This window comes from Poecilia formosa, unplaced genomic scaffold, assembly GCF_000485575.1.
Source record: "Poecilia formosa unplaced genomic scaffold, Poecilia_formosa-5.1.2 Scaffold35, whole genome shotgun sequence".
In the NCBI taxonomy this organism is placed as follows: Eukaryota; Metazoa; Chordata; class Actinopteri; order Cyprinodontiformes; family Poeciliidae; genus Poecilia; species Poecilia formosa.
This window is the reverse complement of record NW_006799974.1, coordinates 2,296,308-2,322,055: the sequence shown is the minus strand read 5'-3', so window position 1 is coordinate 2,322,055 and position 25,748 is coordinate 2,296,308. Positions and strand designations below refer to the sequence as shown.

At 39.9% G+C, this 25,748-nt stretch overlaps 3 protein-coding genes across 9 annotated transcripts; 2 read left to right on the top strand and 1 right to left on the bottom strand.

Annotated features, from left to right (window-relative positions):
• Positions 1 to 520: 520 nt before the first annotated feature.
• On the top strand, positions 521 to 5,124 carry LOC103136905 (GRIP1-associated protein 1-like). Its single transcript, XM_007550364.2, has 12 exons — positions 521 to 683; positions 2,327 to 2,374; positions 2,485 to 2,643; positions 2,783 to 2,894; positions 3,031 to 3,081; positions 3,267 to 3,344; positions 3,707 to 3,763; positions 3,885 to 3,944; positions 4,067 to 4,131; positions 4,219 to 4,375; positions 4,630 to 4,694; positions 4,803 to 5,124. The coding sequence occupies exons 2-12, from the start codon at positions 2,352 to 2,354 to the stop codon at positions 4,993 to 4,995; spliced, it is 1,020 nt and encodes a 339-aa protein (XP_007550426.1). The 5' UTR covers positions 521 to 683; positions 2,327 to 2,351; the 3' UTR covers positions 4,996 to 5,124.
• Positions 5,125 to 5,897: 773 nt separating this feature from the next.
• On the top strand, positions 5,898 to 16,099 carry LOC103136904 (sodium/potassium/calcium exchanger 3-like). Of its 3 annotated transcripts, none has more exons than XM_016670579.1 (17): positions 5,898 to 6,411; positions 6,531 to 6,629; positions 8,078 to 8,154; positions 8,255 to 8,329; positions 8,499 to 8,583; positions 9,178 to 9,281; positions 9,699 to 9,773; positions 10,061 to 10,086; positions 10,165 to 10,218; positions 10,311 to 10,447; positions 11,320 to 11,408; positions 12,047 to 12,293; positions 13,203 to 13,369; positions 13,453 to 13,567; positions 13,838 to 13,970; positions 14,853 to 14,918; positions 15,077 to 15,191. In XM_016670579.1, the coding sequence occupies exons 1-17, from the start codon at positions 6,303 to 6,305 to the stop codon at positions 15,093 to 15,095; spliced, it is 1,677 nt and encodes a 558-aa protein (XP_016526065.1). In that variant the 5' UTR covers positions 5,898 to 6,302; the 3' UTR covers positions 15,096 to 15,191. The 3 variants fall into 3 exon arrangements, with proteins under 3 accessions (XP_016526065.1, XP_016526066.1, XP_007550424.1); XM_007550362.2 differs by having other exon boundaries at positions 5,899 to 6,411; positions 13,838 to 13,950; positions 15,077 to 16,099; XM_016670580.1 differs by lacking the exon at positions 15,077 to 15,191 and having other exon boundaries at positions 13,838 to 13,974.
• Positions 16,100 to 17,176: 1,077 nt separating this feature from the next.
• Positions 17,177 to 25,465, bottom strand: dpf2l (D4, zinc and double PHD fingers family 2, like). 5 transcript variants are annotated; one of them, XM_007550358.2, is made up of 11 exons: positions 25,358 to 25,465; positions 23,913 to 24,073; positions 23,664 to 23,771; positions 23,308 to 23,504; positions 22,701 to 22,793; positions 21,972 to 22,056; positions 21,402 to 21,536; positions 20,670 to 20,801; positions 20,437 to 20,549; positions 19,726 to 19,807; positions 17,177 to 18,655 (listed from the first exon to the last, which is right to left on the bottom strand). In XM_007550358.2, exons 1-11 carry the CDS (start codon positions 25,387 to 25,389, stop codon positions 18,570 to 18,572), a joined length of 1,224 nt encoding a protein of 407 aa, XP_007550420.1. In that variant the 5' UTR covers positions 25,390 to 25,465; the 3' UTR covers positions 17,177 to 18,569. The 5 variants fall into 5 exon arrangements, with proteins under 5 accessions (XP_007550420.1, XP_007550421.1, XP_007550419.1 ...); XM_007550359.2 differs by having other exon boundaries at positions 22,701 to 22,796; positions 23,308 to 23,501; XM_007550357.2 differs by having other exon boundaries at positions 22,701 to 22,796; positions 25,358 to 25,389.
• Between the last annotated feature and the right edge of the window lie 283 nt (positions 25,466 to 25,748).

The following is a 25,748-nucleotide window of genomic DNA, read 5'->3' as shown; positions in this document are numbered from 1 at the left end:
TGTAATTAAACCTGAACACTAACCCTGCAGGTTCCTTCAGGGAATGTTCCTTACAGGTACAACAGTCTTACCTTCTTTAAGGAGTGTTTTACACAAGAACATAGTTATCTGTCAAATAATACTTACGGAACATCCTTTAAGGTTACTAATTTTATACCCTTCAGAGAACTTTTCAAGAATGGTCTTGATCTGAGAAGGCTAGTTTAAACAATTTTCTGGAAACTATCAGGGAATTTTCTCTAAAACTTGCCTAAATGTCTTCAACTTTTACATTGTAGCTTTCAGGGAATCTTTAAAGAATGTTCTCTAAAAGTCTGTTTCAACATAAACACTGACTTTCTCAGGTAATGTCCCTTAAAACTTTTACAACAACCTACAAAGGACATTTAGGGAATGTCCCAAAGGGTACTGGTTTTCTAACCTTTAGAGAACCTTAAGGAAATTGAGGGAATAAAACAAAAAATTAAAGACAAAATAAAAATAAAAAAATCCAGCACAAAGTAGCTAAAAACAAAAAAATTATATTCTTGCAGTGTCCCTGTTCACTTTACTGTAGTAAAAATTATATCTAAATTGAGCTTATTGAGTATCGGTGTGCAGAACGGAAGAAGTCCGACTTTCAACGGCCGCCATTGGAGAAGTTCTTGACAGCTGCCACACCTGTTGCTTCTAGGTTCTTGTTGGTAAGATTTTTTTTTTCCCCAATTCTTGTTATTTATTTAACTGTTAACAGTTTATTAGTGGGACATTGTGAACTAGAGTCGTGTACAGACGTGAATTCACAGCCAATTTAAAATTTGCGTATCTGAAGCTAACAGAACCGTTTCTCGGCTTCAGGTCACCGTCTCAACTGTCGCTAACGTTTCCGACTCCATTACTGACCTGGGAATAATGGCTGTGAACTGTATAAAACATCTGTTTCCCTTTCTTTAGCTTTGTCACGGAGTTTAGATGAAGGATGTTGAAATATTTATCGCCAAACTGGACGAAAAACTTTGCATTTTAGCTTATTGTTTAACAATTTTAACATCCGTTAGTTAGATTACCCGTAGTTAACGTTTTTAAAAATTAGCCTAAATACAACAGCTTATCTACGATTTTGTAATAAATGCGGGTTTAGTTTATTTTGAATTAAACCTTGTGATATAAAGGTTACAATTGTTTGGTTTTTTTGATTTGGAAAAAAAAAAGGTTTTTTGAAATACCCAATAAAGTTAATTACCATTATAATCACAGTTTCCCTTCTCATTTAAGTTTTTTAACAAACATCCACAGGTGGTTTCCTAAACTCTTTTGATCTAATCAGTTAATAAAGATATTTTTCTTGTCTGTTTATATGAATAGTTGAAACCAGAGCCACATCCACCAAACTTATCTTGTTTTAGGTCTGCTAGAAATACCTAAATTATGCCTATTTGCCATAATAATGAGATTAAGAGAGAAGTTTATTTACTAAACCTCTGCTCCCTCAATTGGTTCCTCTTGATGTGAAGAAGCAGCAGCTCTGAGTCCATCCCAGATGACCGAGGCTTTATATCTTAAGGAATCTCAGATAATCCTTTGGAGGAAAGTCTTTTTTTTTCCATTTGTAACTATCATGTTCAAACATGACCGGGGGCATCCATGCACTGTTCCCACAAAGTTATGAGAAAGAATATTTTTGCTAAGCTGGACGCTTTAAAATTTCCTTTCACAGAAACAAAGGAGCCAGGCCCAATTCCTGAAAAACAGCCCCACACCCTAATAGTCTCTGTGACTAAGTTTTCATTTCTCACATTACTCTCAGTTAAAAGCCATTCTCCTGGCCAATTCCACACCCAAACCAGATTCCCAGAGGAGGAATCTGGTTTGGTCTCCACAGACCATCTCTGCCGTTCTAGAGTCCACTGGTTCAACACCTTTGTGTAGCAATTGAATTACACTTTGTGATGTAAAGCTAGGAGGCATTCCACGAAGCTCTTTTTGTATGGTCCTTGAGCTAATCTGAAGTGTGGAAGACTCCAGCTAATTCGTCATTAGAAAGTTGGGGAGTAAAAAATGTGTTGATGGTACATCCTTATAAATAAAGGCCTGCTCATATGACGATACAAGTCTTAGATTTACTGGATGCAGATGCCTTCAAAGTGAGACTCAACCTTTATTCATTATAAGGTTGTAGTATTTTACTGACTATTTTTTCTAGAATAAAATACTTTCCCATTGTTGATTTAACTTCAGTGTTGGCTTTTTTTTTTTTTTTTTGCTTCCTGTAAAAGAATTTCTCACAGCATTAAAACTGGTGCTGTGAGAATTTCTTTCTCATCACTTTATTGATGTGTTTTTGCAGCACAGGGGAGTACTTGGCCAGCCCGATGGATATTACAGAGGAAAATATGTGTGTAACGCTCAACAAGCAAAAGCCTCTATGCACTCACACACACACACACACACATACACAGGTTCAATTAAATGATCAATCAACCTATAACATTTTGTTTTGTAAAGATCCCGAATGGATATGCTGGAGAAAATAGCTGAGCTGGATTACAGCCAGAGTCAGCTGAGGGAACTGAACACTGAGATGAGGCACTGGCTGGAAGTTGCAGACGACGACATGGCAGTGCTGCGCTCAGAGAATGCCAGCCTCAGGAAACAAGTGAAAGAGTGGGTGCATCATGCCGTCTGTCTTCTTTGACTTCCACTGCTCCGTCTTGTTTAACCACCACAAATGCTGACCCAATGACTTCCTTAGTCGCTGCGGTGAAGAATCTTATTTTCCTCCTTTGCTCCTGTGTGTCTGCAGCCTGGAGAGGATCTTCAGTGAACTTCAACAGGTTGAAGTTGAACCTTGTGGGCCTCTTTTGCCCGATGCCCTTGATGAAAATAAAATCTGTGAAAAGAAGTTTCAGGATTTGGTGCGTTAACATCAGAATTATTTCCATACCTGCAATAAATGTAAATGTAGATTAAATGTATAGATACTGTAGGTTGCTTTTCTCAGCCGCTTCTAGTCATCATCACTTTTATCTGATAGATGATGTTGTTTTGCAGGAGAAGGAAACATTAAAGGTGCAGGACGAAAATAAGGAGCTAACCGCCAAGGTAGCTATATTATTTTGCTGTTCAGATTAATCAGCAGTGTTTGATAATGCATTTCTGTAAGTAAAAAAATTGGGCATTTTGTCTTTAAAAAATTACTTAAAATGCATAGGTTGGCTTTCAAGTTCTCCAATTCAAGGTTCTGCAAACTGAAGTTTTTCATTTTAAGAAGTTTCCATCCTTTTCAGATAAAGAACCTTAAACAAGAGCAAGAGCAAGACAAGATCGCTTTAAACAAGCTCAGGACTGAATTTGAAAACCTTGAGGTAACTCAACAAATAGTTTGTCTCTCTAAATATGTTGAAATCGGTGTTTTGGTTTTGATTTCTTCCAAAATCTTCTCAAACTGTTTTTTTTTTTTCTCCAATTGATTTTTGTTGGAAATGTGTAATGTGTGTGTTATAGGTAATGAAATACCTTCAATCTAAGCCACAGTGATTTGGAAATGTATTACTCGCTCCCTTTAATGCAAGTTACATTTTATCTTGTGGAAACTACAAACTTCAATCTGTCTTTATTGGATTGCATCACAACAAAGACATGCATTTACTTTTGCATATATTTAATAAGATTCACACATTTTATTAAATGGACAAATGGACTTCAACTCTTTGTCGTGTGGTGTCAGATTTTGGTGGAGGAAGTTCAAATACAGCTGCAGCGAAGGGATGAGCTGATTCATCAGGTAGGAGCACAGAAACCAGAGTCAGGATATTCATTGAAATAGAAATCATGCATAATAATGTTTGCAGTTCTCTATTATTCATCTCTTAATGTGGATTTTTAACTATGTGTTTGTTGGACAGAAAAGCTTGCAGTTAAAGCACCTGGAGGAAACCGTGGAGGAATATTCAGAAGTCATAAAGGCAATTATGTTGACAACCACTACTGTTTTAAACGAAAGTAGTTTTGCTTCACACAGGGTGTTCACAATCTGAGAAAAGCTGAGCATAACACAGTCCGGTTGTTGGATGCTTCTGTGCTGCAGGACCTCAGGCTGACGAAGCAGGAGCTGATCCACCAGCTGGAGGAGAGACGAGACGAGGCTTCATTGTAACCCCGCCATTCAGATCCTTAGCATTCACAGGATTCTTACAGGACAGGTTCCTCTCTCTGAGACGTGCTGCTGTTTGTTGTCAGTGCTGCTGTGACTGAGGTGATGGGAGAAGGGGAGGGACGGCCCAGTCCTCACCTGTCCATAGCTGAGGAAATCCAGCAGCTCTTATCTGCTGGAATGAATTTCTGCACGAAAGACGCCATGGATCCGATCTCTGCGGCATCTGATCTGGACAGCAATGTAAGACACTCAAAGTTTTGTTTGCAAAACGACTCTTGATGCAACCAATATTTGATGAATAATAATGATTTATTACATTCTCCAGACTGAAAATACTTCATGTAATTTACAGAGTGCGGTGCATCAACTGTGATTTCGTTTTCTGTATTACCGGCAGTAGCCACAAAAGTGCGCCACATTCAAGCTGTGTTTTTCAGAAAGTCCTGTGTGAATGAAGTAGAAGACATGAGCCTTGTGTTGTGTTGTATCTGCAGATAAAGACTGGTGGGAAGGAGCAGCTGGAACCTTCCTCTCTTGCAACTGACCTCCAGCCCAAACGGTACGTTAGTTTGCAAATATAACCAATACTTTTGTTCTGAATCCAACCTTTCTCAGGTGTTTAGTTCTTGTATGTAATTGTTTTGTGTCTTTATCTCTCTCCTGATAGTGGGAGCAACTGTGCTGTTATCTTGAGGGCCACCATCCGGAAGCTGATCATGCTGTGTATTGTCAGCGTGTGTGTTTTGCTCTTTATATTTTGTGGATGCTGGGTTCGAAACGCTGGCAACTTTTTCAGCAACAGTTTGATAATGTTGCCGCCCTACGTCAGCGTCCAATATGAGGCATTACCTCCCGTTTAACCTGTTCCAAGTTTGAGCTTGGGTTGTTTGTAGTTTTATTAAACTGCAGGAATTTAACTTGAAGAACCTCTGTACATGTATGCTATGCTATATTTACACAAAAGTAAAGTTGCAAAATGGCCGCTTCAAGTTTCAGTGTCTTGTTAAGCTGGTTATGCCACAGCCTACGACAATGAACAGTGATTGGGGAGACTGGTGACTCTCTACAATGCTCAGATCACTGGTAAAGAAGCAGGTTGTTTGCTGAGTGATATATCCAAGAATATCAATGGAAAGTTGTGCAGAAAGAAAAAGTGAGATGGGAAACAAGCAGCAGGGATGAGTTCAGGTTTGAGAGGATTACAAAGCAGAAGGCTGGAGCAGATTGATTAGTGTTGATTAATGGTTCAAATTCAAAAGTACCTGTACCTGATTTTAGTGACTGCTGACCTAAACCCCACAAAGAAAGAGAAACCCGACCCAACAAAGCAGCCATGACACCTCAGCAGAGCCACAGGCTGGTTGCCTCCATGCCACGCCACACTGATGCAGTAATTCATTCAAAAGGAGCCCCGGTTGTACTGTACATGAAAATATTTTTTTTCTTAATTCATCTTAGGTGATGGCTTAAATTTTCTGAGGAACTGAATTGGGAGATTTAGTTTAGCTGTAAACCATAATTATGAATGAATACTTGAACTATAACACTGTATTTAATGAATCTTCATATGAGTTTCACTTTCTGAATTGATTATTAGTTGATCAATGATATTTTCATGAGTTAGTGTATATTGAATGAAGAGCTCTCATGGACCAAACGATTATTTACAAAGTAAGAGTAAAAAAAATTAACTCTGGAAATTAGTCCTAGTCTTCATTCATGATAATAATCCCACTTCAGCCATGCTGATTGGTGCATTAAGAGCTTTTCCCCTCATGGCTGACCCGCCCAGCTGAGCTGAAGGAGCTCTGCTCTGAGGGAAATCACCCCCTCCCGGTGGGGAGGATCACAAACTGGATCCCATTTGGAGCAGAGTGGATGCTGAGACGATCCGAGTCGGGGGATGTTTATAAATAGACGCTTGCTGGTGATTCATCAGCTGCTCGTGTTCGCCGCATCCTAACTTGGCCGCCGCTGGATGCTGATGACGGGCCGTTTCGCCTCCTGTCACTCTGATGGAGCTCCGACACGGAAACGCTGAGGAACGACAAATCGGAACCGGAGAGCAACAGGCCAGTTAGATCCGGTTCGGAAGAGGAGGGGACCCGCTGCGGCGGCGGCGGCATGTTCTGATCGGAGAGCCGGAAGAGCAGCTGCTGCTGGCGGGATGAAGGCTCCGCGGAGACCGAGGCAAACGCTGCTCCTTCCGCGGCTGTGTGTCGGCGCGGCTGGTCTGCTCGCAGCCGTCTGGGTCTTCCACCTCTCTGAAATTACAGGTGCTCTAGGAATGTGGTGTCTTCTCGTTCAAACGCACCAATTGCATTCGGATGAGAATAGAAGTTTTGTAAAATTAAATTTGATTTAAACTTCATCCCAGGAAAATGTGGTTATCTAGGTTTTCAGGGCCAAACTGGGGAGACTGGCAGGCACTTCTCTAAACGAGAACTCATTCTGCAAACAGAAGACAACCACAATGGCAGTATTTCCAGATCTGGTGAGACTTCCCTGTCTCTTCTGCTGTCCCATTTCATGTTGGACTTTACATTTGCAACCATAATTAGGCAAAGAATTTACTGTTATTGACGTGCATTTGTTTTGTTAATTGAGAGTGAAGGTGTGGCGTCTCATCTTTATTAATGTGTTTCATTCATGTCTGCTTGATGTGCCTCCCTGTTCATTCTTCATTTCCTCCAACTCTGCACATCTAGATGTTTGAACACGGTCAGGCCTTTGAGGGACCCAGTTGCTAGGAAACTGAATGCTGAATTTGTGGTCGGATGTTGCGTGCTTCTCTATTGTAGTTCAAAGTGCCTACACCGTCGTAATGATCTGCTGATTGTAGCAAGCCTGTCTGTCACTGGAGCTGATTGGCTCTTTGGTTTATTCAGAGGCAGACGCACAAAAATGATCAAATTTATTTGAGAGTCATTTTTAGTTTCTTCATTTTGCTGTGTTTTGACAAGTGGAAAAAAACTATTTAGAGTTTCGATATCTTTCTAAATTCTCAAAGGAAGTTAGAATTAAAGTACATTTACCATAGCCGGCCTTAGCTAAAAGTAAACTTTGCACCATGTAGGTAGCTCTGCAGACAGAGGCGCCCCAAGAGAACTATAATCAAAAATGGGGGTTATGTTTACCCACTCTTGATAATTACTGATGCTTGTGTGCTGTGTGGACCAGAGGATAGATCAGGAGCATGAAACTACCAGGCTTCGCTCTGTCTTCTGTTTTCATCCAGTCTGTCGCAGCAGATGGCTGCTCAGATTTCGTCCCGTTTAATGAGTGGTTTCCTTTCCTTAAGTTACCTTTCTTTTAGGTTTATTGAAATGAACAGGCTGCAGTGTTTTGCTATTGATGATGAAGTTTACTTTGTGAAGACAGTGTCCAAAATAAATCTTAACCTCAATATCAATCTTGACTCACTACTAAATTAAGAGAAAAAAAAAACAAACATTTGGCATAAAGCTTCTTGGATGATTGCTTTTGCTTAGAAAAGAGTAATATTTTCTTGCAGGATTCAGATCTCACATATGTTCTCTCAGCGTGGGTTCTCTCTCTGAGAGAGTCAGTGGACGCTTTCAATGAACCAAATGAAATCGTAAACATTAGAATTTGTTTCTCTGGTCTTTTTCAAGAACCACATGAGGCAGATTTTTTCCTGGAGAAAACAGAGCCTGTGGGATGCTGCTGTGTTATTTTAGAAAAAAAAAAAAAAAAACGTAACGTGGTCAGAAAAACTGCAACAACAGGAAATGGAAAACTCTGGCTCAGAATAAAACTACAAACAGTTTATATTGTTTTTGTCTAGATAGTTATTATGGCCGGTTTCCACTCATGTCATCTCCTATGATCGACTAATCTGCAATGTTTGTGTGATTCGCCTCTTCTTCGGATGTTCTTAGTTTAGTTATATTCATATCCATATTCTCCATCTTCTTCCAGCTATACATGAATTCCCAGAGGACATCTTTACCCTGGCTCAGAGGAGACAGGGAGCCGTGCTCCTGCATGTTCTTTGTGTGAGTATCAACTCAGACGCAGACTGAAAATACAAACCTGTTTTCTTTCTCTAAAAGAATAAATTGCTTTTGATCATCTCTCTTCTCCTTTTTTTAATAGGCGATCTACATGTTTCATGCTCTGGCCATTGTGTGTGACGTTTACTTTGTGCCATCATTGGAAAAAGTATCAGAGGTAGAAAGATAAACTTTAGAACTATGTCTTGAAATTCCAACAGTATGCTCTATTCTGAGAAGTAGTTTTGTCAAAAAATCAATCAAAGAACTCAAAATTCCCTCAGTAAGTAATATTTTTATGAACACTTATAAATCAAAATGTCAAACTGTTCCGTTATTCCCAACAGAACCTCCAGCTCAGTCAGGATGTTGCCGGGGCAACCTTCATGGCAGCTGGGAGCTCCGCCCCTGAACTCTTCACCTCTCTGATTGGTCAGTGAGATGCTGATCTCATCAGTGACGTTTTGATTAGACTCTGACATTTTTCCAGTTTAGTTATCATTTAGTCCAGTTTGGACTGCAAAATGTTAAATCAGTGGAGGCGTCTGAACAAAATGTCCCAAGGCTTTCATCATTATGAAAGCCTTGGGACAGGCTTTTTGTTTGTTTGTTTTTTACTTGTAAAATACATGTAATTATTTTTAATGCTAATAACTCTGCTCCATTTTACGTGTAAAAGTCAAACAAATGAAGCAGATTCACAGTGTTATGAAACTATCGCGTCAGTTTCTTTGTGAAAACTCTCATTTGTGAAGTTGAAAAACATATTTGTGAAACATATATTTGTGAATGAGTTTTTTTTCTAAAGTGTTGAAAAAGTTAGACTTTTATAATTACAAGTATTTCAGCAAATCTAACTAACATTGTGTTAGGATCACAGAGTCAGTGGAAATAAAAAAAAAAAAATTTTATCTGAAGGGAAAATAGAATATATATATTTACTTTTTAATATGTATTATAGAGAATTGATGGTGTTCATACTATGAATTAATGCCACGATTGTGCTTACTCTCACTCTGCTTTCAGGTGTGTTCATCACAAAGGGAGATGTTGGTGTGGGGACTATTGTGGGATCAGCGGTTTTTAACATCCTGGTCATTATTGGGCTCTGCGGCATCTTTTCTGGACAGGTTTGTGTGGCTTTTATATTTATTACCACAAATCCATAGTTGAACAGACTGCAGCCTGTTTTAGAAGCAGCTCTTGGCACAGCATTATACAGAGTCTCACAAACGTTTTTATATCTGAACATTTCTACATTTTGTTGCATTGCGACCATAAACTTTTAATACATTTTATTTTGGTTTTTTTTGGGTGATAAACCAACACAGTCTACAACTGTGGAGTAGAAACATTTTTTTAACAAGCTAAATGCATTTTTGCTCTTATTTTCCTAAATAAAAACAACTGCAATATTTAAAGATTTGTTAGAGAACACTAGTGACTATCTTAATGTCTTTTTCCTACTTTGTATGTAAATATCTGGTTTTAATTGTAAATCCCACAGGCCACACAACATTTAATGTGTCCCTTCTGTCTTCCCGTAGCCCATTTCTCTGAGCTGGTGGCCTCTGTTTCGTGATGCTGTTTTTTACATCCTGTCCATAGTGGTGCTTATTCTGGTGAGAAACCACATTAACTGTTAAACTTCTTTTCCTTCTCACCACCAAATAAAATACAGAACTACATGTTTGACTGACAGTTAATATGGAGCTCCAGTGGTGCCATAATATAATAAGAACCTAACCAAACAAACTGTGATTAATTGTGTTTGTGTTAAGATTATGAGCAAGATCTACAACTCAGAAAGATCCGAAACCAACAAATAGGAAACAGTTTTTTGTCTGTTAACAGAGACACTTGAAAGGTCTGTTTTTGAGCTTTAACTATTTTTTATTATTATTTACAGGTGATCTATGATGAAAAAGTCCTGTGGTAAGTCTAATTAAACTTTTTAAGTGAGGAATCGGTTGATTCTTAAAGCCGATCCACAGATACGTTTGAATGTTTCAGGTGGGAGACCATCATCCTGATCTCCATGTACGGCATCTACATAATCATCATGAAGTGAGTTTCTTCTCCTCACATTCCAGATCCGAGCCGGTTCCCGCTTTATTCCCAGCAGAGGAAGCAGCGTCCGTGTGTTTCATGTTGTGCAGGTTCAACAGACGCCTGTGCTGCCTGGTGGAGAGACACTGCAGCGTGGACGGTCAGCCGTGTCTCAGCAGTCTGAGGCGGACGACCGCCGTCGGAAACGTCGGAGACGGCGAAAATGACATGGTGCCGCTGAAGCCAGGTGCAGCAGCACGTGTTTGTACGCGTGTGTGACGCTCTCAGCGACATCAAAAGCTTCCCTCAGTGTGTGAGCAGTGCTCAGAAGACCCAGTAGCACAGATTAGGCTGCCAGGCAAAGATTTCTGTTTCCCCGTGGATTTGACAGAGACTAAAATAAAACTGAACCTCTTTTATTTTTCCGTCCTTTTTTTTAGTTTAGTTTAGTGATGTCTTAACTTTATTCTATTTCATTCCCTTTTGAGCCTTTCATGTTTGCATTTGCAGACTCCATTGTGTTTTTCTTGGATTCCATGAGGCAGTCCATCATAGGATAGTGCAAAAATGTTTACAAGAAATTTCTGAAAAGTGTGGCATGCATTTGATTTTAATCCACTTTCGTCTAAATCTCCTGAAAAAAATTCTGGTGCAATTCGTTTGAACTTTCCAAACTGACGATGTTCAACCAACTAGTAAAAAAAAATTACCTTTGTGTAATTTAAAGGTTTAATCAGTTTTTTCATAAAGTTGAAGCAGGTATAAGACATAACCCAATGTTTTTAAAGATGGTTAGCCTGTGGAAATCAGAGGAAATCTACATTAGGCTGCAACTGGATGAATTTACATTTGTGTTATTCAAAATGTTCACCAATGTACTCTTAAGATTATCTCAAATACTTTGAAGCAACTTGAAATGTATATACTTTTGCAAAGTATTCTTTCATGGGACTGGATACAAATAGATTTTCATTTTCATTCAATTTTCAGATTTTATCTCAAAAATTCCCATTGAAACACTTTAGAGTTTAAGATTTTAAGAGATAAAATGTAAAACTTCCAGATGGATGGAGGAAAAACAAAACATTTGTGTCTCTTTGTCTCTTTTCCTGTCTGTAGACTCGTGTGTGGTGGCCGGTCAAGACTCGGGTGTGGTGCCGGCGGATGAGCTGCCGAACCTTCGCTCCCATCAGCTCAGCCTCTCAGAGGCAAGATGCCTTTTCATCACGCCACTAGTCCCCCGTACATCCGCCCACACATGGCATCACAAGAGGCTCTACAGCAAAAACACAATGACTTACAAAATATTTGTGGTCTAGTTTCTAATACAAATATCACACTTTAAATAAGACAAAACTAACTAACAAGTAACTTTTCGGCAAGCTATATAAGCTTGTTTTAAGTCAATAATTCCTTAATGTTGATTTTAAAATAAATACTAATTTCACTGGAAGATTATTTCACCAATGACATTTTTCCCATAAGTCAGTGGAGCTAAAACGTTTTTTTTTTTTTTTAAATCAGTTTTAAGGAAATATTTACTTGAGCTAAGATGTTTGCATGAGAAAGCAAACTTTGTATTTTTGCAGTTCACAACCTTCACAAATCGTCAAACTGGATGTGTCACTTAGTTAATTAGACTAATCCATTTAGAGATATTGATATTTTATGGATTTCTGGGTGTAAATGATCTTCCATGCCAGATTTTAGAGGAAATTGTTTATGTAAGTATTTTACGTGCTCTGCTGGAAAAACTTCACCTGCTTGTTCTGTTCTGCTTCCCTTCAGATAAAATAATTGCAATGAACCTTTCTCATGTTTCTCATCTTGCGTTGCTTTCCCACAGAGGCAGAGGCTGATTCGGGCTCGGGTGAGCCCAGAGGAGGGCGCATGTCCGGGGGAGGAAGGGTCGGGTCCGGGTGGGAACTGGGGGAGAGAAAACGGGGCGGCAGCGGAGGAAGAGAGGGAGAGGGGTAAGGAGTCAGGGGGAGAGGCCGGTGGGGGCGCTCAGCTGAAAGAGGACGAGGAGGAAGAAGAGGAGGAGGAGGAAGGGGAGGAAGAAAACTCTCCTTTCAAACCCTTCATCCTGCCACGTGAGTGAGAAATGGCTGCAGCGCAGCGATTTATTTTATTTGTACACTTACCGGTACATATGAGCCGATTCAGCAGAGGTATTGTGTCACTCTATACACTGCCACCTACTGGACACCCGGTGTAAATTCACTAAAAATTCTCCAAACTTGGCCAACAAAAACTCAAGATTCTCAGGGGTGAAAACGGGGAAACCAACAACGCATAAAATTAATATTTCCTCTGACCGGTCCATTAATAAACATCACACATCTCTGTTTATGTTTTGCTGTTGATCTTGACTATTATTATGCCTATTTTGTGTTTGAAAAAAAATTAAAAAGTTGATCTTGTTTTTAGATTCTACACGTTTTCCATGTTTTATTGTCTCAGTTTCGAGGCCTAACTCTAGAGACTTTTAGAGAACAAGATAGGGAACAAAAATATATTTACACATTTAATTCGACAGAATTAAAATTTCAGACTTTCAGTAGTGTGTAGGAACCCAGATTGTCTGTTTATTGTATGTTTAGAAGAAGGAGGAGCATCTACATTCAGTCAAATCAATATGCAAGTGACAGCGCCTACGCTTGATTTGCACAAAGGAAGAAATGGGATATATGAGATGCAGTGAGGGTGGAGAAAAGGATTTGGGGGACAGGATGTTGTCAGCCTTTTAACTCCTAATCTCCATTAAAAAAATGCAACTTGAACCCTGAATGCTTCCTGTGATACCACACCTACTTCCTGCTTTGCCCTCTGTTAATATTTCACAGCTTATTACGGGTTTTAAAGGCCGAGGAAGCTAATTACAAGGAGATGACACAGAGGTTCGCAGACACATTCAGGCCGTGCCGTGTAAATAATTTAGAAGTGGAGATGAATGATGCCGATGGGGGGACATTGAGTGGCTGTTTTCGGTCTCTCTGCAGATGGCTGGTGTGTTCGACTGAAGTGGCTGCTCTCCTGGCCTCTCAGCTTCCTGCTGCACTGCACCATCCCCGACTGCAACCAGCCGCGATGGCAGCGCTGGTACCTCCTCACCTTCCTGTCCTCCACTCTCTGGATCGCTCTCTTTTCCTACCTCATGGTCTGGATGGTATGAAACGCACACCGACATGCACACACGTGCAAGTCATGAAGTCATAAAGTCATAAGCAAACGCCTTCTCCCCCGGTGAAGGTGACCATAATCAGCTACACGCTCGGGATCCCCGATGTCATCATGGGCATCACGTTCCTGGCAGCTGGCACCAGCGTTCCCGACTGCATGGCCAGCCTCATTGTCGCCAGGCAAGGTGTGTGATGTCGTCCGCAGCAACAAACGTTTCAGGAACTTCATTGTCACTTTGTAGCAGAAAGACATTATTTCTGCGACAACCTTAGGCAAAAAAGCTTCCAGATTATTTTCCGAACAGAAAATTTCAATTGTACACAGCTAACTAAATGCCAGAAGGCATGAGATGATGATATGATTATCTTCCTGCAGATGTAAGATTGTTAAGCTTTTGCGTCGCTGACGGGTTTTTTTTTTAAAACCTTTCCTTGCGTGGTTTTGCACTCTGCAGGGATGGGCGACATGGCCGTGTCCAACTCCATTGGGAGTAATATCTTCGACGTGCTGCTGGGCCTGGGCTTCCCCTGGGCGCTGAGGACTCTCATAGTCAGCTATGGATCAGTGGTAACTCCAGCTGTCTGTGTGTAGGTGCGACAGCATGCACCTTTCACATCGTCTGTGTGTGCAGCTAAAGCTGGGCCTACACCTGGCAAGGAGACAAGAAACCAAAACTTTGACTGTGGTTGTTTTTAGCTGCTGCTTACAGCCCACGTGTAAAGCTCCAGTCTGTTCAGGGCTCCACTTCAAACTACGTTGTTTTGTAGGGGAAAGAAAGTCACACTTAATAAATCACAGAGGTTTTGAAATATCGAGATGTTTTTACAGATGCGCTTAGCTTCATTTGCACAGACACAAACAAGACAAGAATTGATCTCCATTTTAGTATTTTACTATTTTACCTCAATCTGCATGATGGATATGTAAACGTTTAGCACCATCTTCATTTATTGGCACTCTAAAAGATGTTAGAAGTCTTTAATAAATTCCTCTTTTTTTCAGTAGCATAAGCTCACACTGTAAATTTTATTTTATTTTTTTCTCTATTCCATTAGGAAAAAAAATCCCACATTAAGAAATTTGTCATTTTAACCACAACTATTGTCATTTGCAATAACCTTTAGCTAATAATCAATAATCCAACATGATGTTTCAACATGATGTGACACAGATGCGCCTCGTCTTTTAGCTACTCATCGTAATGAGAAATATAGAACTGCTGCTTATGTCCAAGTTAAGCAGATTTTTTTTTTATCTTCATAAATTAGGAAACAGGTGTAAGAAAAAAGTTACTAAACTACATTTAATTTAATTTAATTTAAGTAGTTTTTGTTGCTTCGAACAAATAAAATCTTAAATGCTAATTTGAGAAGCTTCTTGGTAAAATAGATTTTTTTTTACATTTTGTAAAACTAACCAACAAGGATAGTTCAAAAATGTAAATAACTGTGTATTTTTCTATATTTAAGGTTACGATCAACAGTAAAGGCCTGGTGTACTCTGTCATCCTGCTGCTGGCCTCAGTCACACTCACTGTGAGTAAATCTGTCTGATCTCAGATCATTTCCTGTGTTTCCTCTCCTGTCACTCTGACTTTATCTGTTTTTATCTCCGAGCCTAAAACCACCTGATTGGATTTTCAGGAGGTTAAGCATCATTTGTCTCATTTTAGTCTGTCTCTGTCCGTCCTCAGGTCCTGTGTGTCCATCTGAACCGCTGGAAGTTGGACCGCCGGCTGGGCCTCTGCCTCCTGATGCTTTACTCCATCTTCCTCCTCTGCTCCGTCGGCTTCGAGCAGCTGTAGAGCCGCAGCGAACGCGCCCCGTAAACACAGACAGGTTCCCTGATTTGTTTTCCTCCTTCACCGACGCCGTCCCGTCTTCTCAAACGCTCGTTTTGATTTCACATCCTCGTGGCTCTATGCGTTACCGCGACACCGGATGTCTGTAAGTGATGTTTACCTTTGATAAATGAATATTTTAAATAGTTTTGTACTAAAGCACTTCAGAACCCCAGAAGAAAAGCGTTTCTAAAGTGTCAAATTTATATACCTGAACCCCAAAGTGAGTTTGGAACTTCAGAGAGAAGATTATAGTAGGTTTAGGTTTATATGGTTGCTTCCCATTTTGTGCACTTTTATCACATACGCTTAGTGTCACAGTTTTTATCTCACTACTGTGTTTGTTATTGTAAACAACATAGCATGTCTGATCGGCGCGCTCCCGATGTTTGCACTAAGTCACTGTTATCCTGCCTAAAAGCTTATCAAGTCAGAGTGTTTGGGTCACATTCCTAACGTTTAAGTGCAATAAAATGTTACGTACGGTTCCTCCTGAAAATGAATCACCTTTCTTTTGCTCTTGCACCTAAATTTAAACATCTGAGCAGAATCTGATCTGTGGATGGTGGAGTAAAACCGGCTCTTTGCTGATATCCAAAAAGAAGACACTCATGTAGATTGAAACAACTGACCATCTAATTATTTAAGAAGAAAATCATGACATTAATTTGTCAGAAATGTTAAGTATTACTTATTTACTTGAGTATTTTGTGACACAGTTGAGGTTCATGTGTGTGACTTCTTGTGTTTCATGTAGAAGAAAATAAACCTCCTTTTTGTAGCCATTTGCTGGCGCACTTTCAGTGAAAAACTCATTTAAATTTATCCTCTGCCAAACACAAGATGATATTTGAAAATAAAACTGTGTCATAATGAGCTGCTCCAGAGATGTTTCTTTGCCACAAAGTCATTTGATCCTGATAAATGAAGCCAAACCTGCTGGGGTTTTTGTTTTTTTTCAAACGTCGTTCGGAGATGAAGAGCAGGATTCAGCACCAGAGACAGCACCGCCGCAGTCGTCCGGTCCAAAGAGCTGTCCGGGTTCTGAACCTCAAACGCTTCATGTTCAGGACAGAAAACATGCTCTTAACCAACTTCACAGTTTCTAGTTTGATATTTTTGTACATTCTTATTATATCTTATTATAACATATTGAAGTTTAATTACAAACATTTTATAGGTTTCAAATATTTTTGTGGAAATAAATGTACCCAATTCATCAACCTTTGTTTTTTAAGACTGGGCATCAAATGTTGACCAGATCTTGACTGATTGTGAGCCGTTCTTCCTTTATCAGTTCTGAGACTGTCACAGTTTTATAAATTTTCTCCAGATACTCTAAGGTTCTGATGGTTCAATCACATTTTGTTTTTAACACTGATAAATAAAAATGATTGTTTCTGGATCATTGAACAGAATTTCCTAAACGTAGCAAAGATATTAAGGTGATTTGTGTTTAGTTGGTTATTTATTTGCTATACCAATGATTCTTGTTAGTAAATCTTAAACAATAGAAAGATGTGTTTATTTCCATTTAAATGGTGCCACATTTATAAGGAAATAGATTTGCAGGTTGATTACGTTGGGTGAGACCATTAAAAAAACTTCCCAATACTTTTACTAATGCCAGCAGCTTCTTATGTTAATGTTGTTTTACATCTATGTTAGAATTAAAGATGAAAGTTTGACATAACTAGACATGTTGGTAATTTAACCGTTTATTAATACAGGAGCCTCTGTAATAATTAGGAGAACTCTGACATCTTGGCGGACAGAGATCTGTTCTTAAAAACAGAGTTATGGGATTGCCTCAATATTTTAAATTACAAAACCACAGTTTTTAGTCCTTCCTGAGTTAAAAAAAGAGAAAGTGTCATCTGGTGTCAGAGTGAAAACATGCTTTTTCCTCTTAAATTGACCATAAATCAGAAACAATGCACCAATGAGACAGAGTTCACGATTCAAAATGATCTTTATTTCAGTTGGGCTAAATCAGCTTCAATACCAAAAAAATGCAAAAATAAAAATAGTACAACAAAGTACGTCATCTTACAAATACTTATGAAGAAAGTCTGACATAAACAATTTGAAACATGTCACAGTCATAACAAAAATATAAAAGTCAATACAGTACATAGAATGGATTAGGAGCTATATATCGAAGTGTTTGCAATATCATGGACTTTACAAATTCAACTAGTAAAAACTCCCAATACCAATGGAATATCAGATAATATAAAATGTAAAAACAAACACTAAAAAGAAACGGCTGTGATGAAAGTTTATGTGCATGTTGCATGCAAATCAACCTCAGTGTGACGAAGGATAAAAACAGCTAGTCTGGAAATGAGTGCGTCTCGTTGGCACGACAGCGACGTGTGAAATGATGGCGCGTCAAAAAGAAAAAAACATGGAAAAACACGTTTATTTATGCTCCTCTGCGTTTCATGTAGTGAGCTAAAAAAAAAACTTATCAGTGGAGCCGGAAAGTTTGAGGTGTTGTAAAAAGTGTTGGCTTCCACCTGCAGGGAGCCGATGAACTCTGAAGTGATTTATGTAGTTTAATTACACTCTTATGATCAAACGTTGAAGTGTTTGCGTCGTATTTCATGAAGAAAAATGAAAACTGTCGCGACGGCGGTGCTTTGGGTTGGCTGTGAGCAGAGAGAAGCGCCACCGTGATGTCACATATGATAGATACGCAAAGGGAAACCTCATCAAAACACAGTAAAAGCTTTGGTGAATGGGACAACAGCACACACCGACTAAAGCCACTAGAAAAGCCCACTAATAACCAGAAACAACAATTAGATTTCTTAACCAGATATATGGTGACGTGGTCCCCACATCACTATCAGTGAGTAAAAATAGATCTTTTAGCTGAAGAAAAACTGTCTCCACACTCCACGCTGTTGTCTTTGAGTGTGGAGGGGTGCAAATAGTTAGCCGTGATGCTAATCCTTGTTCTCCTGGGAGTTCCCATGGAGACAGCAGCTATTATTGGTACTGCTTGCATTCGGTTTGTCTGTGTGTGTAACAGTCCAGTAGAAAGTGTGTCTATGATGTAAATACACATGATATGTTACATGTTTGACAGTAAGTCTCGAGGCCGCTCTAGGCAGGATTGTAGTGATAGTTTGATCCCCGTGTTGACTGATCTGAGGTCTGTTTATGTTTTGAGTCCCCCGGCTAGCACTGTAGGTAAGAGCGACTGGTGAAGCTGACCTGTGATCTGGCTCAGCTACATCTGGACAGATGTCAGCCTGGCGGGCTGAGAGGAGGTCTGACATTTTGAGCCGGGGCCGAGGGGGTCCTGGTGCTGAGAGGCGGGCTTCGTGTTCTGACGTCACTCGGGGGCTGAGCTCTGGTTCTGCTGGTACATGGAGGCCTTGTCTTTTAGCAGAGCCAGGCACAGGTGGCAGCTCCAACTCCCTGACGACACGGAAACAGGAAAGGATGAAGGAAGTTTACACAATTCGTTTCCTGACTTCTTTGTGTTTGAATCGATGTGTTTACAAAGAAACGTCAGTCATCTTAGGGCTAACAATTATTTTCTTCTTATTTAAACAGATAAACTTATTTTATACAAGATTAGAAATACAGTAAAATATAGATGAATAATTCAGTAACTTTTTTTTAAATAAGAAAATACACATTTATCGACTAAAATGCAATGCAATACCATTCACTTAGTGAACACTTGATACACTTTTATCAAAAGATTCATCTGCAGCTAATAAAATGCTTCCAACATCAACATGTGAAAAGCTTGAAAAGCTTCTGCTTGACTCAACATCAACACAGTGCAAGTGTCCAGTGTAGCCTATTTTTTGGATTAACTGTTAATAATTGGATCGCAAAAGATGCTCAACAGGAAATTACTTGTGGCTAAAGCTTCCACTTAAGAAGTTCTGGATACATTTTTTTTATAAATGCAACATGTAGAGATTGTTGTGTAGTTTTAGCTCAATTACTGCTCTCATGGTGTTGTTCTTTTAGCAAATTACCTTTTTTTGAGTGTGTAGTCCAGTTAGCAATTTACCAATTACTAAATTAGTTGATGATTTCCCAGTAGTTAGTTATCGTAGCTATTTTTATCAAATTTAGTATCGGTTTACAAAGGTTTGAAATATATAAAAAGATCATGTTTTGTTTGTTTTTTTTTAAACTCTAATTACTTTACAGTTTTAGACTTCAAAGACAAAACTGCTTTTCTTTTGGTAGGTCACAACCAAAAGGGCAAAAAAATTACATATTTTCCAAAAATCTAATTATTCATCTGTAAATTGAGTAAAGGAGACCGAGGTGTTTAATTTCCAAAAAGATATATTAAGTCCATGTGTTATTAAGTTAGAAAACTCTCCAGCACTCCTTGATGTTTAAAAATAAACTGAGGTTCAGACGATCAGCCCTCCCTGTGAACCTAAACAGATCAGACCAACTAGCCGGCGGCGGCCATGCAGGTGAGTCTGACAGCGGCTGCACAGTGAACGTCGGCTCACCCTCTGGCGGTTCGGTCATGGGTGGGGTTAGACAGTACATGTGGTAGCCTCGATCACAGTCGTCACAGAAGAGCAGCTGGTCCTGCAGAAAGAAAACATGACGTTCACTCACCGATCAAATCTGAACACGAGTTAGAAAAGACTCGTAAAAAAAGGTGGAAGAAAAAGCTTAAAATATGAACATTAAAACCATTTAATCCACAATCCAGGGCTGGTTTTAGGTTTTAGTTGTGCTTTGACATGCAAACAGACTGAAACCTTTTTATCGTCTCTGATAAGACAGAATGATCATCCAAACTGACCTTTTCCTTCTCTTACCATCAGGCTGCTGACGTTTACCAGATCAGCACAAATGAAGGACGGGCCTAATTGTAAAGATAAACACTTCCTCTTTCCTAAATCTGCTTTTCAAAACAACAAACAATTTCGCATCCATCCTGCTGGGAAGAATCTCCTGAGAGTTCGTTAATCCATGGAAAAAAGCCTCTTTATCATTTAAGTTGTTTCTTGTGTAAATGAAGCCTGTAAATGTTTATGAGCCACACTATAACATCTAGCTCCTGAGGGTCAAATTAGAAGATGTGGTTGATTTTAAACAGCATAAAAACAAGTAAATGTCACACACTTGCTCTAGACGCCTGTAACTGTCATTTATGAGAAAGATTTCTCAGAAAGATTAGATACAAAGTTTCAGGGTTGAAAGAGACTCACGTCGTTCTCTGAGGTGCCGCACACGTTGCAGCATTTGCACTCGATGCACTGCCAGCGGTACGTCTTCACGGCCGCCATCATCACTGGAGTGAACTGCAGACACGTCGGGTGTCCTTCAACATGGACGGAGAGACGCTTAAATTAACTTAGATAAGCAACTCTGTGAAAAACAGGGCCAGAATCCGACTGTTACCGTAACTATAGTGAGAAAGGAAAGAGGCGGAGACTCATACCTGACCGTCCGCAGTCTGAGCAGGACACTAGCTCCTCTGATTGGCCCGTTTTTTGATTCAAGGTGGAGTCTCCCAGGCAGAAATCACAGTAATCGTTGGGCAGCGCCAGACCATTGGGACCCTTTTTGGTGGCTGGGCAAAAGAGAAAAAGTAAAGAAACGTATTCCTCGTGCATTAGAACTGAGATTAGACCCATAAGAACTGGCGCCACACATAAAGGTCACCAACATCAACGCTTAAGAAACAAACTACCTCAAGAATGGATATGATATTCCAACAAAGAAAACCAGAAGAAGAAAAAACACACACCTTCTTCTCCCATTTTGATTCACAAATACATAACCAGTTCAGCACCATCTTTAAATCGTCATGACACTGAATCACAAAACTGACATATGAATCTGCAAACATGGCGTCACGTGCACAAAAAAAACAAACCCAACAGCTATGAAATGGAATATTGTGTAGGAAAACAAAATGATTGAAAAAGTGCCAGATTTCCCAGCTATGCAAACATGTTTCAGTCAGAAACTTTCAGTCTCATCCACAATTTCAAATCATAAAAATTTTAAATCAAAGAAGGGGGAGGGAAAAAGCACACATCAACAACAACAACAACAACAACAAAAAGGAATGAGAGACTTCCCTTGCACCAACACACATGCTACAAGGCATGCAACCAAACCTCCCTCCTCTCTGTCTATCTGCCTCTGCACTGGAGGAGTGACTCACTCTTCTGCTCCTCAGGCTGGCGAGGAGTGGGTGGTGCCTCGATCTCCTCGTGGTCCTCGCCCTCCTCCTCTGCCAGGTGAGAGTGTGTATAGTGGTAGCTCAGGCCTGGGCGATTCTTGTAGCGCTTTCCACAGACTAATACACACACACACCGTCATACAAGAGTGTTATCGTGATACGGGCACCCTTACCAAAAATAAAAAATAAAAAACAGGGAACAACGTGGAGCCGAGCTGGAAGTTTGGCATTCATCACTCCCAAGAAAGCTTATGCTTCTTTTTCTGTCATTTCCACAAGGGGTCATTTCAGGCGGACACGCAGGTAGCAGGTAGGACAGCGAGCTGAAGCCAGAACCAAGTTACACAGCACACACACACACGCGCACACACAGAGCATCAGCTCAGAAAACACTGCTGCTTCCCTGTGGCGGGGTTTTTTTTTTTTTTTTTTTTTTTTTTTTTCAGATCGCGTCATGCACAGCAAAACGGCACGCCTCATTGTTTCAGGGGCGAAAAGCGAAAAGCCTCTCCTGCTGACATGCACGGCTCAGACAGACGACCTGCTACTCACTGTCACAGGCGTACGGTTTGTCTCGCTCCTCCAGCGCCGCCGCCGCAGCCTCCGTCTTCTTCTTCCCATTCTTGTCGCTGCGGCCCTGAAGAAAAGTTCATTCGTTTCAAAAGTGAAATGAATTCACTCTGATTTAGTGATCTAATTGGAGATCACTAAAAACTAAATCACTAAACTGACTTGATTTTTAGCCAGCTCAAAGTAAACAAAGCAAACAGAAGATAGAGAGCATCTTCTTCTAAACCTGAGATTAGAAAAATAAAACTACAGAGTTTTTATTTCGTTACTTTGGGTTCACCATAATTTTGTCTTTACACTCACAAAAACATATTCACCCCTTAAACATTTTCACATTTTGTGCATTATACCCACAAACTTAGATCTATTTTATTTGGATGCATCATCTCAATGTTCTGGCTGCTTGACTAACACTTTTTCTTTTCACTCAACTTTCCATCAGTTTGAACTGAGCAGAAATTTTCTTTAGCAAAGACTTTTTGTGGCTTGCCTACCTTGTGGCGGGTCTCAGTAGACATAGAGATTTAACTTTATGTCTACTTTATTTCAACGTCTTTTGAAGATATTTTTCTGAAAATAAATATTTTAATCTCTTTTATGATAGTAAAAGCTGACACCAAGTTTCAATACCAATCCAACAGAAATCTATTTATTTATTTTTTCATCCCATACTTTTCTCTTAAATTGCACATCGTCGTTTTGAACGCTCACCTTGGATTTGCTCTTGCCTCGCCTTTTGGGAGTCTCATCTTCAAAGTCTTCGTCATCCAGATCATCCAAGTAATCATCGTGGTCGAGAACTCTCTGCTGTAAGAATCGGAATTAGCTCAAGGTTTCCTTCTTGCTCACGTGTCTGAACACATGTTCAGGTGTATTTTCTACCAAAATGGTTATCAGAGTTAGCCGTCTGGTTCTGACAGGTCTGGTCAGAAGTTTACATCTCAGTGGATTTAAAATGTTTCATTTATAATTTGAATCATTCTTTCTCCACGATGGAATGATCATACAACAACCAACTTTGATGAATGTTAATCACAGATATTTGGCTGCACTGGTTTGATCATGTTCTGGATCTTTTATGGATTTTTGTGAATCAATTGCTACAAGCAATAGAAGTTTGTAGCAATAGCAAACTTTTGCCCCTGAAAAAAAAAAAGAAAGCATGAAAATATATTGGAATTTATGCTCATGATGAGTGTATGTAAACTTCTGACCGGATCTTTATCTCTCATGCTTTCCACATCAAAAAGTGATCATCTATTAAATTTAAAATCTTCATCATCTAATCACATCAGTGTTTGAAAGCTTTCAGCCTAACCTTACGAATGCGTCCAGAAGACGTGTGAGTGACCGCCGACGTGGCCGGCGGCTCCACAGTGGCCGGGTCGTCCTCAGGGGCGCGGACGTCAGACGCGCCGCTCCTCCTCTCCAGGGGTTCGCCTTTCAGCAGAGCTTCCAAGCTGCTGCCGTCCACCGTTCCCAAAGCCTCACGCTTCAGACCCAGCTCTAGATCTGCTGCATGATCCAGAAAAACAGGCATGAACCACACATGGAGTTGTTCATGAAAAGCTTCTGCGTTTTACTGTGCTTAAGGTTTTCCCAGAATTATTCAAATCTGACAACCCCTAAATGTGTCTATAGAGGGGGAAAAAGATATTTCACGAAAGCTTGTACCTGCTTTGAGAGGAGGGAAAGCTAAGCGCGGATCCTCAGGAGGATGGGAACGCCGTTTCTTCCTCCAACGTCGAGCGGGGTACGAGTACAGCTGTCCTGGAGCTATGCCTAATCATTCATTGGAAACAAAGGACACCAGGGGAATTGTTGGAATGTTCTCCTCATGCATTACTTTCAACAAACAAACATCAAATATGAGTCACAAAATAGTAAATGACTCTTCTTTCATCTTGAGTGGTAATTATTCACCTGCGCTCCTGTGCCTCTTCTCCATCCAGATGTAGCAGTTTGACTGTGCGACTCCAGTCTGAGAATCCAGGAAAGGCATGAGGATGCTGCGTTCTGCACAGAGACGGGCGTTGTAGCTGTGACACTGCTCCATGGCATCCCGGTAATACTGTTCTCCTAGGCTGAATTCAAAATGGAGGAGACGGACGGGTTAACAAACAAAAACCAGGAGAAACTTTTAAACTGCTGCTGACCATCATGTACTGCAGTCCAAATTCGTATTAAGGTTTGAAATGTTGTTTGCTTTTTTCTTATCTTATTACTCCAATTCAGGACATGTCAGGGGATATATATCATCCAGCCTGAAAGATAAGAATTTTTACATTTTATAACCAGGTTCAAATTAAATCCTTAAACTACAGATGGACTAGTCAATGGGTCAATTTTCACAATATCATAAAATGACTAAGAAAATCAGTCAGTTAAGTAACAAATTTGTAACAAATTATAAACTAAAAATACTGCCAATCTTGCACAATTTTCAAAGTCAAAATTAATTACCAGTTTATACCAATTCACAGCACATACCATGTCCAAGTACTTTATATGACAAATAGACCCTATTCAAATTGAGTTATAAAGAAAAACAAAATCGAATCAATCCCATTTCTAATAGCACAGCCCAGGTTTATTGACTAATTCAATTCAATTAAGTCCTGCTACTAATTTTATCATAACACACCGGTTAAATGAAAAGCGTATTTGATAGAGAAGATCTTCTCACTCACTGGAGTTCATGTGATCTCGCCTGATTAGTGTAATTTTACCACATTAGTGGGAATACAACAGTTCTCTTTGAAGTAGCAGCAGCCTGAGGACAAGGGTCGCTTTCTTCATAAAGCCAGTCTTCACTCACTCCCAGTTTTCCCCCTAAAAACAGGCTGCTGCATCCGTGTTTTACTGTACTTCCAGTCTTTGGCTATTTATTTAAAGTCATACTTATTTATAGGAGACGCAATGCGTCTCGTGGTTTCAAAGTAAAAGCCAGCATTTACAGTAGAGACCGACTGCTGCCAGAACAAAAGGTTGATTGTTAGCAACAAAGCGCCCGCCAATCGGACAGTTTATTGAAGAATTAAGTCGTCTCTTCATCCCAAATAAGCGGTCTAAGTCCTTGCGGAATCACTATTTGTAAAATCACTGTAAACAGACCCGCAACTGATGGAGTTGGACCCAAACGTTTGCCTTCACAATTAGCTCAGCTCCTTTCTAACTGCCCAAAGCTAGAAAAGCTAACCATAGCACAAAGATAACGTAATTCTCTTGGGACAATTTTTGTATTGAACAACAGGAACGACCGTGGGGAAATACGGCAAGCTCAGCTGTAAAACGATAACCAACCAAATGAAAACGACTCTCAGTGTGGGTTGTCTTTACACTCTTACAACAAATAAAGGTAAACTTACACTTTCACAACACTGTCGACGGCCGCCGCCATATTTGCTTATTGCGGTTGTGTGAAGTGCCACTGCGCCTGCGCACAGACGTTAGCGACCGTTATTACCTCCCACAATGAAAATACATGCGACGCACTTTCGTCGAATGCGTGTGTGTGCGTGCGTGCGTGTGTGTGTGTACGCGCGCCTGTGTATGTGTGCGCGCCTGCGCGCGTATGTGTGTACAATTGGTTTATATATTCATATGAAAAATTATATAACCCAACTTGTATCAAGTTTTATATCAGTACATGAAAGAGAATCAATAAGTATGGAATCCAATTTCAACCACAGTCTAGTGTGTAAATTCTGACTTTTAGTGTGAGATACTTTCTCATGCCTTTAGAATTATTATTTCCTG

Excerpts from the sequence above, each read along its gene's own strand:
- LOC103136905 (XM_007550364.2), top strand. The coding sequence starts at position 2,352 with ATGGATATTACAGAGGAAAATAT. Across the intron at positions 3,082-3,266 it reads ATAAGGAGCTAACCGCCAAG|ATAAAGAACCTTAAACAAGA; the intron begins GTAGCTATATTA and ends CATCCTTTTCAG. Across the intron at positions 3,945-4,066 it reads AATATTCAGAAGTCATAAAG|GACCTCAGGCTGACGAAGCA; the intron begins GCAATTATGTTG and ends TCTGTGCTGCAG.
- LOC103136904 (XM_007550362.2), top strand. The coding sequence starts at position 6,303 with ATGAAGGCTCCGCGGAGACCGAGGCAAACGCTGCTCCTTCCGCGGCTG. Across the intron at positions 6,630-8,077 it reads TGGCAGTATTTCCAGATCTG|CTATACATGAATTCCCAGAG; the intron begins GTGAGACTTCCC and ends ATCTTCTTCCAG. Across the intron at positions 8,584-9,177 it reads ACTCTTCACCTCTCTGATTG|GTGTGTTCATCACAAAGGGA; the intron begins GTCAGTGAGATG and ends CTCTGCTTTCAG.
- dpf2l (XM_007550357.2), bottom strand. The coding sequence starts at position 25,389 with ATGGCGGCGGCCGTCGACAGTGTTGTGAAAGT. Across the intron at positions 23,505-23,663 it reads TTTCCCTCCTCTCAAAGCAG|CAGATCTAGAGCTGGGTCTG; the intron begins GTACAAGCTTTC and ends TGGATCATGCAG. Across the intron at positions 22,797-23,307 it reads CTTCTGGACGCATTCGTAAG|CAGAGAGTTCTCGACCACGA; the intron begins GTTAGGCTGAAA and ends CGATTCTTACAG.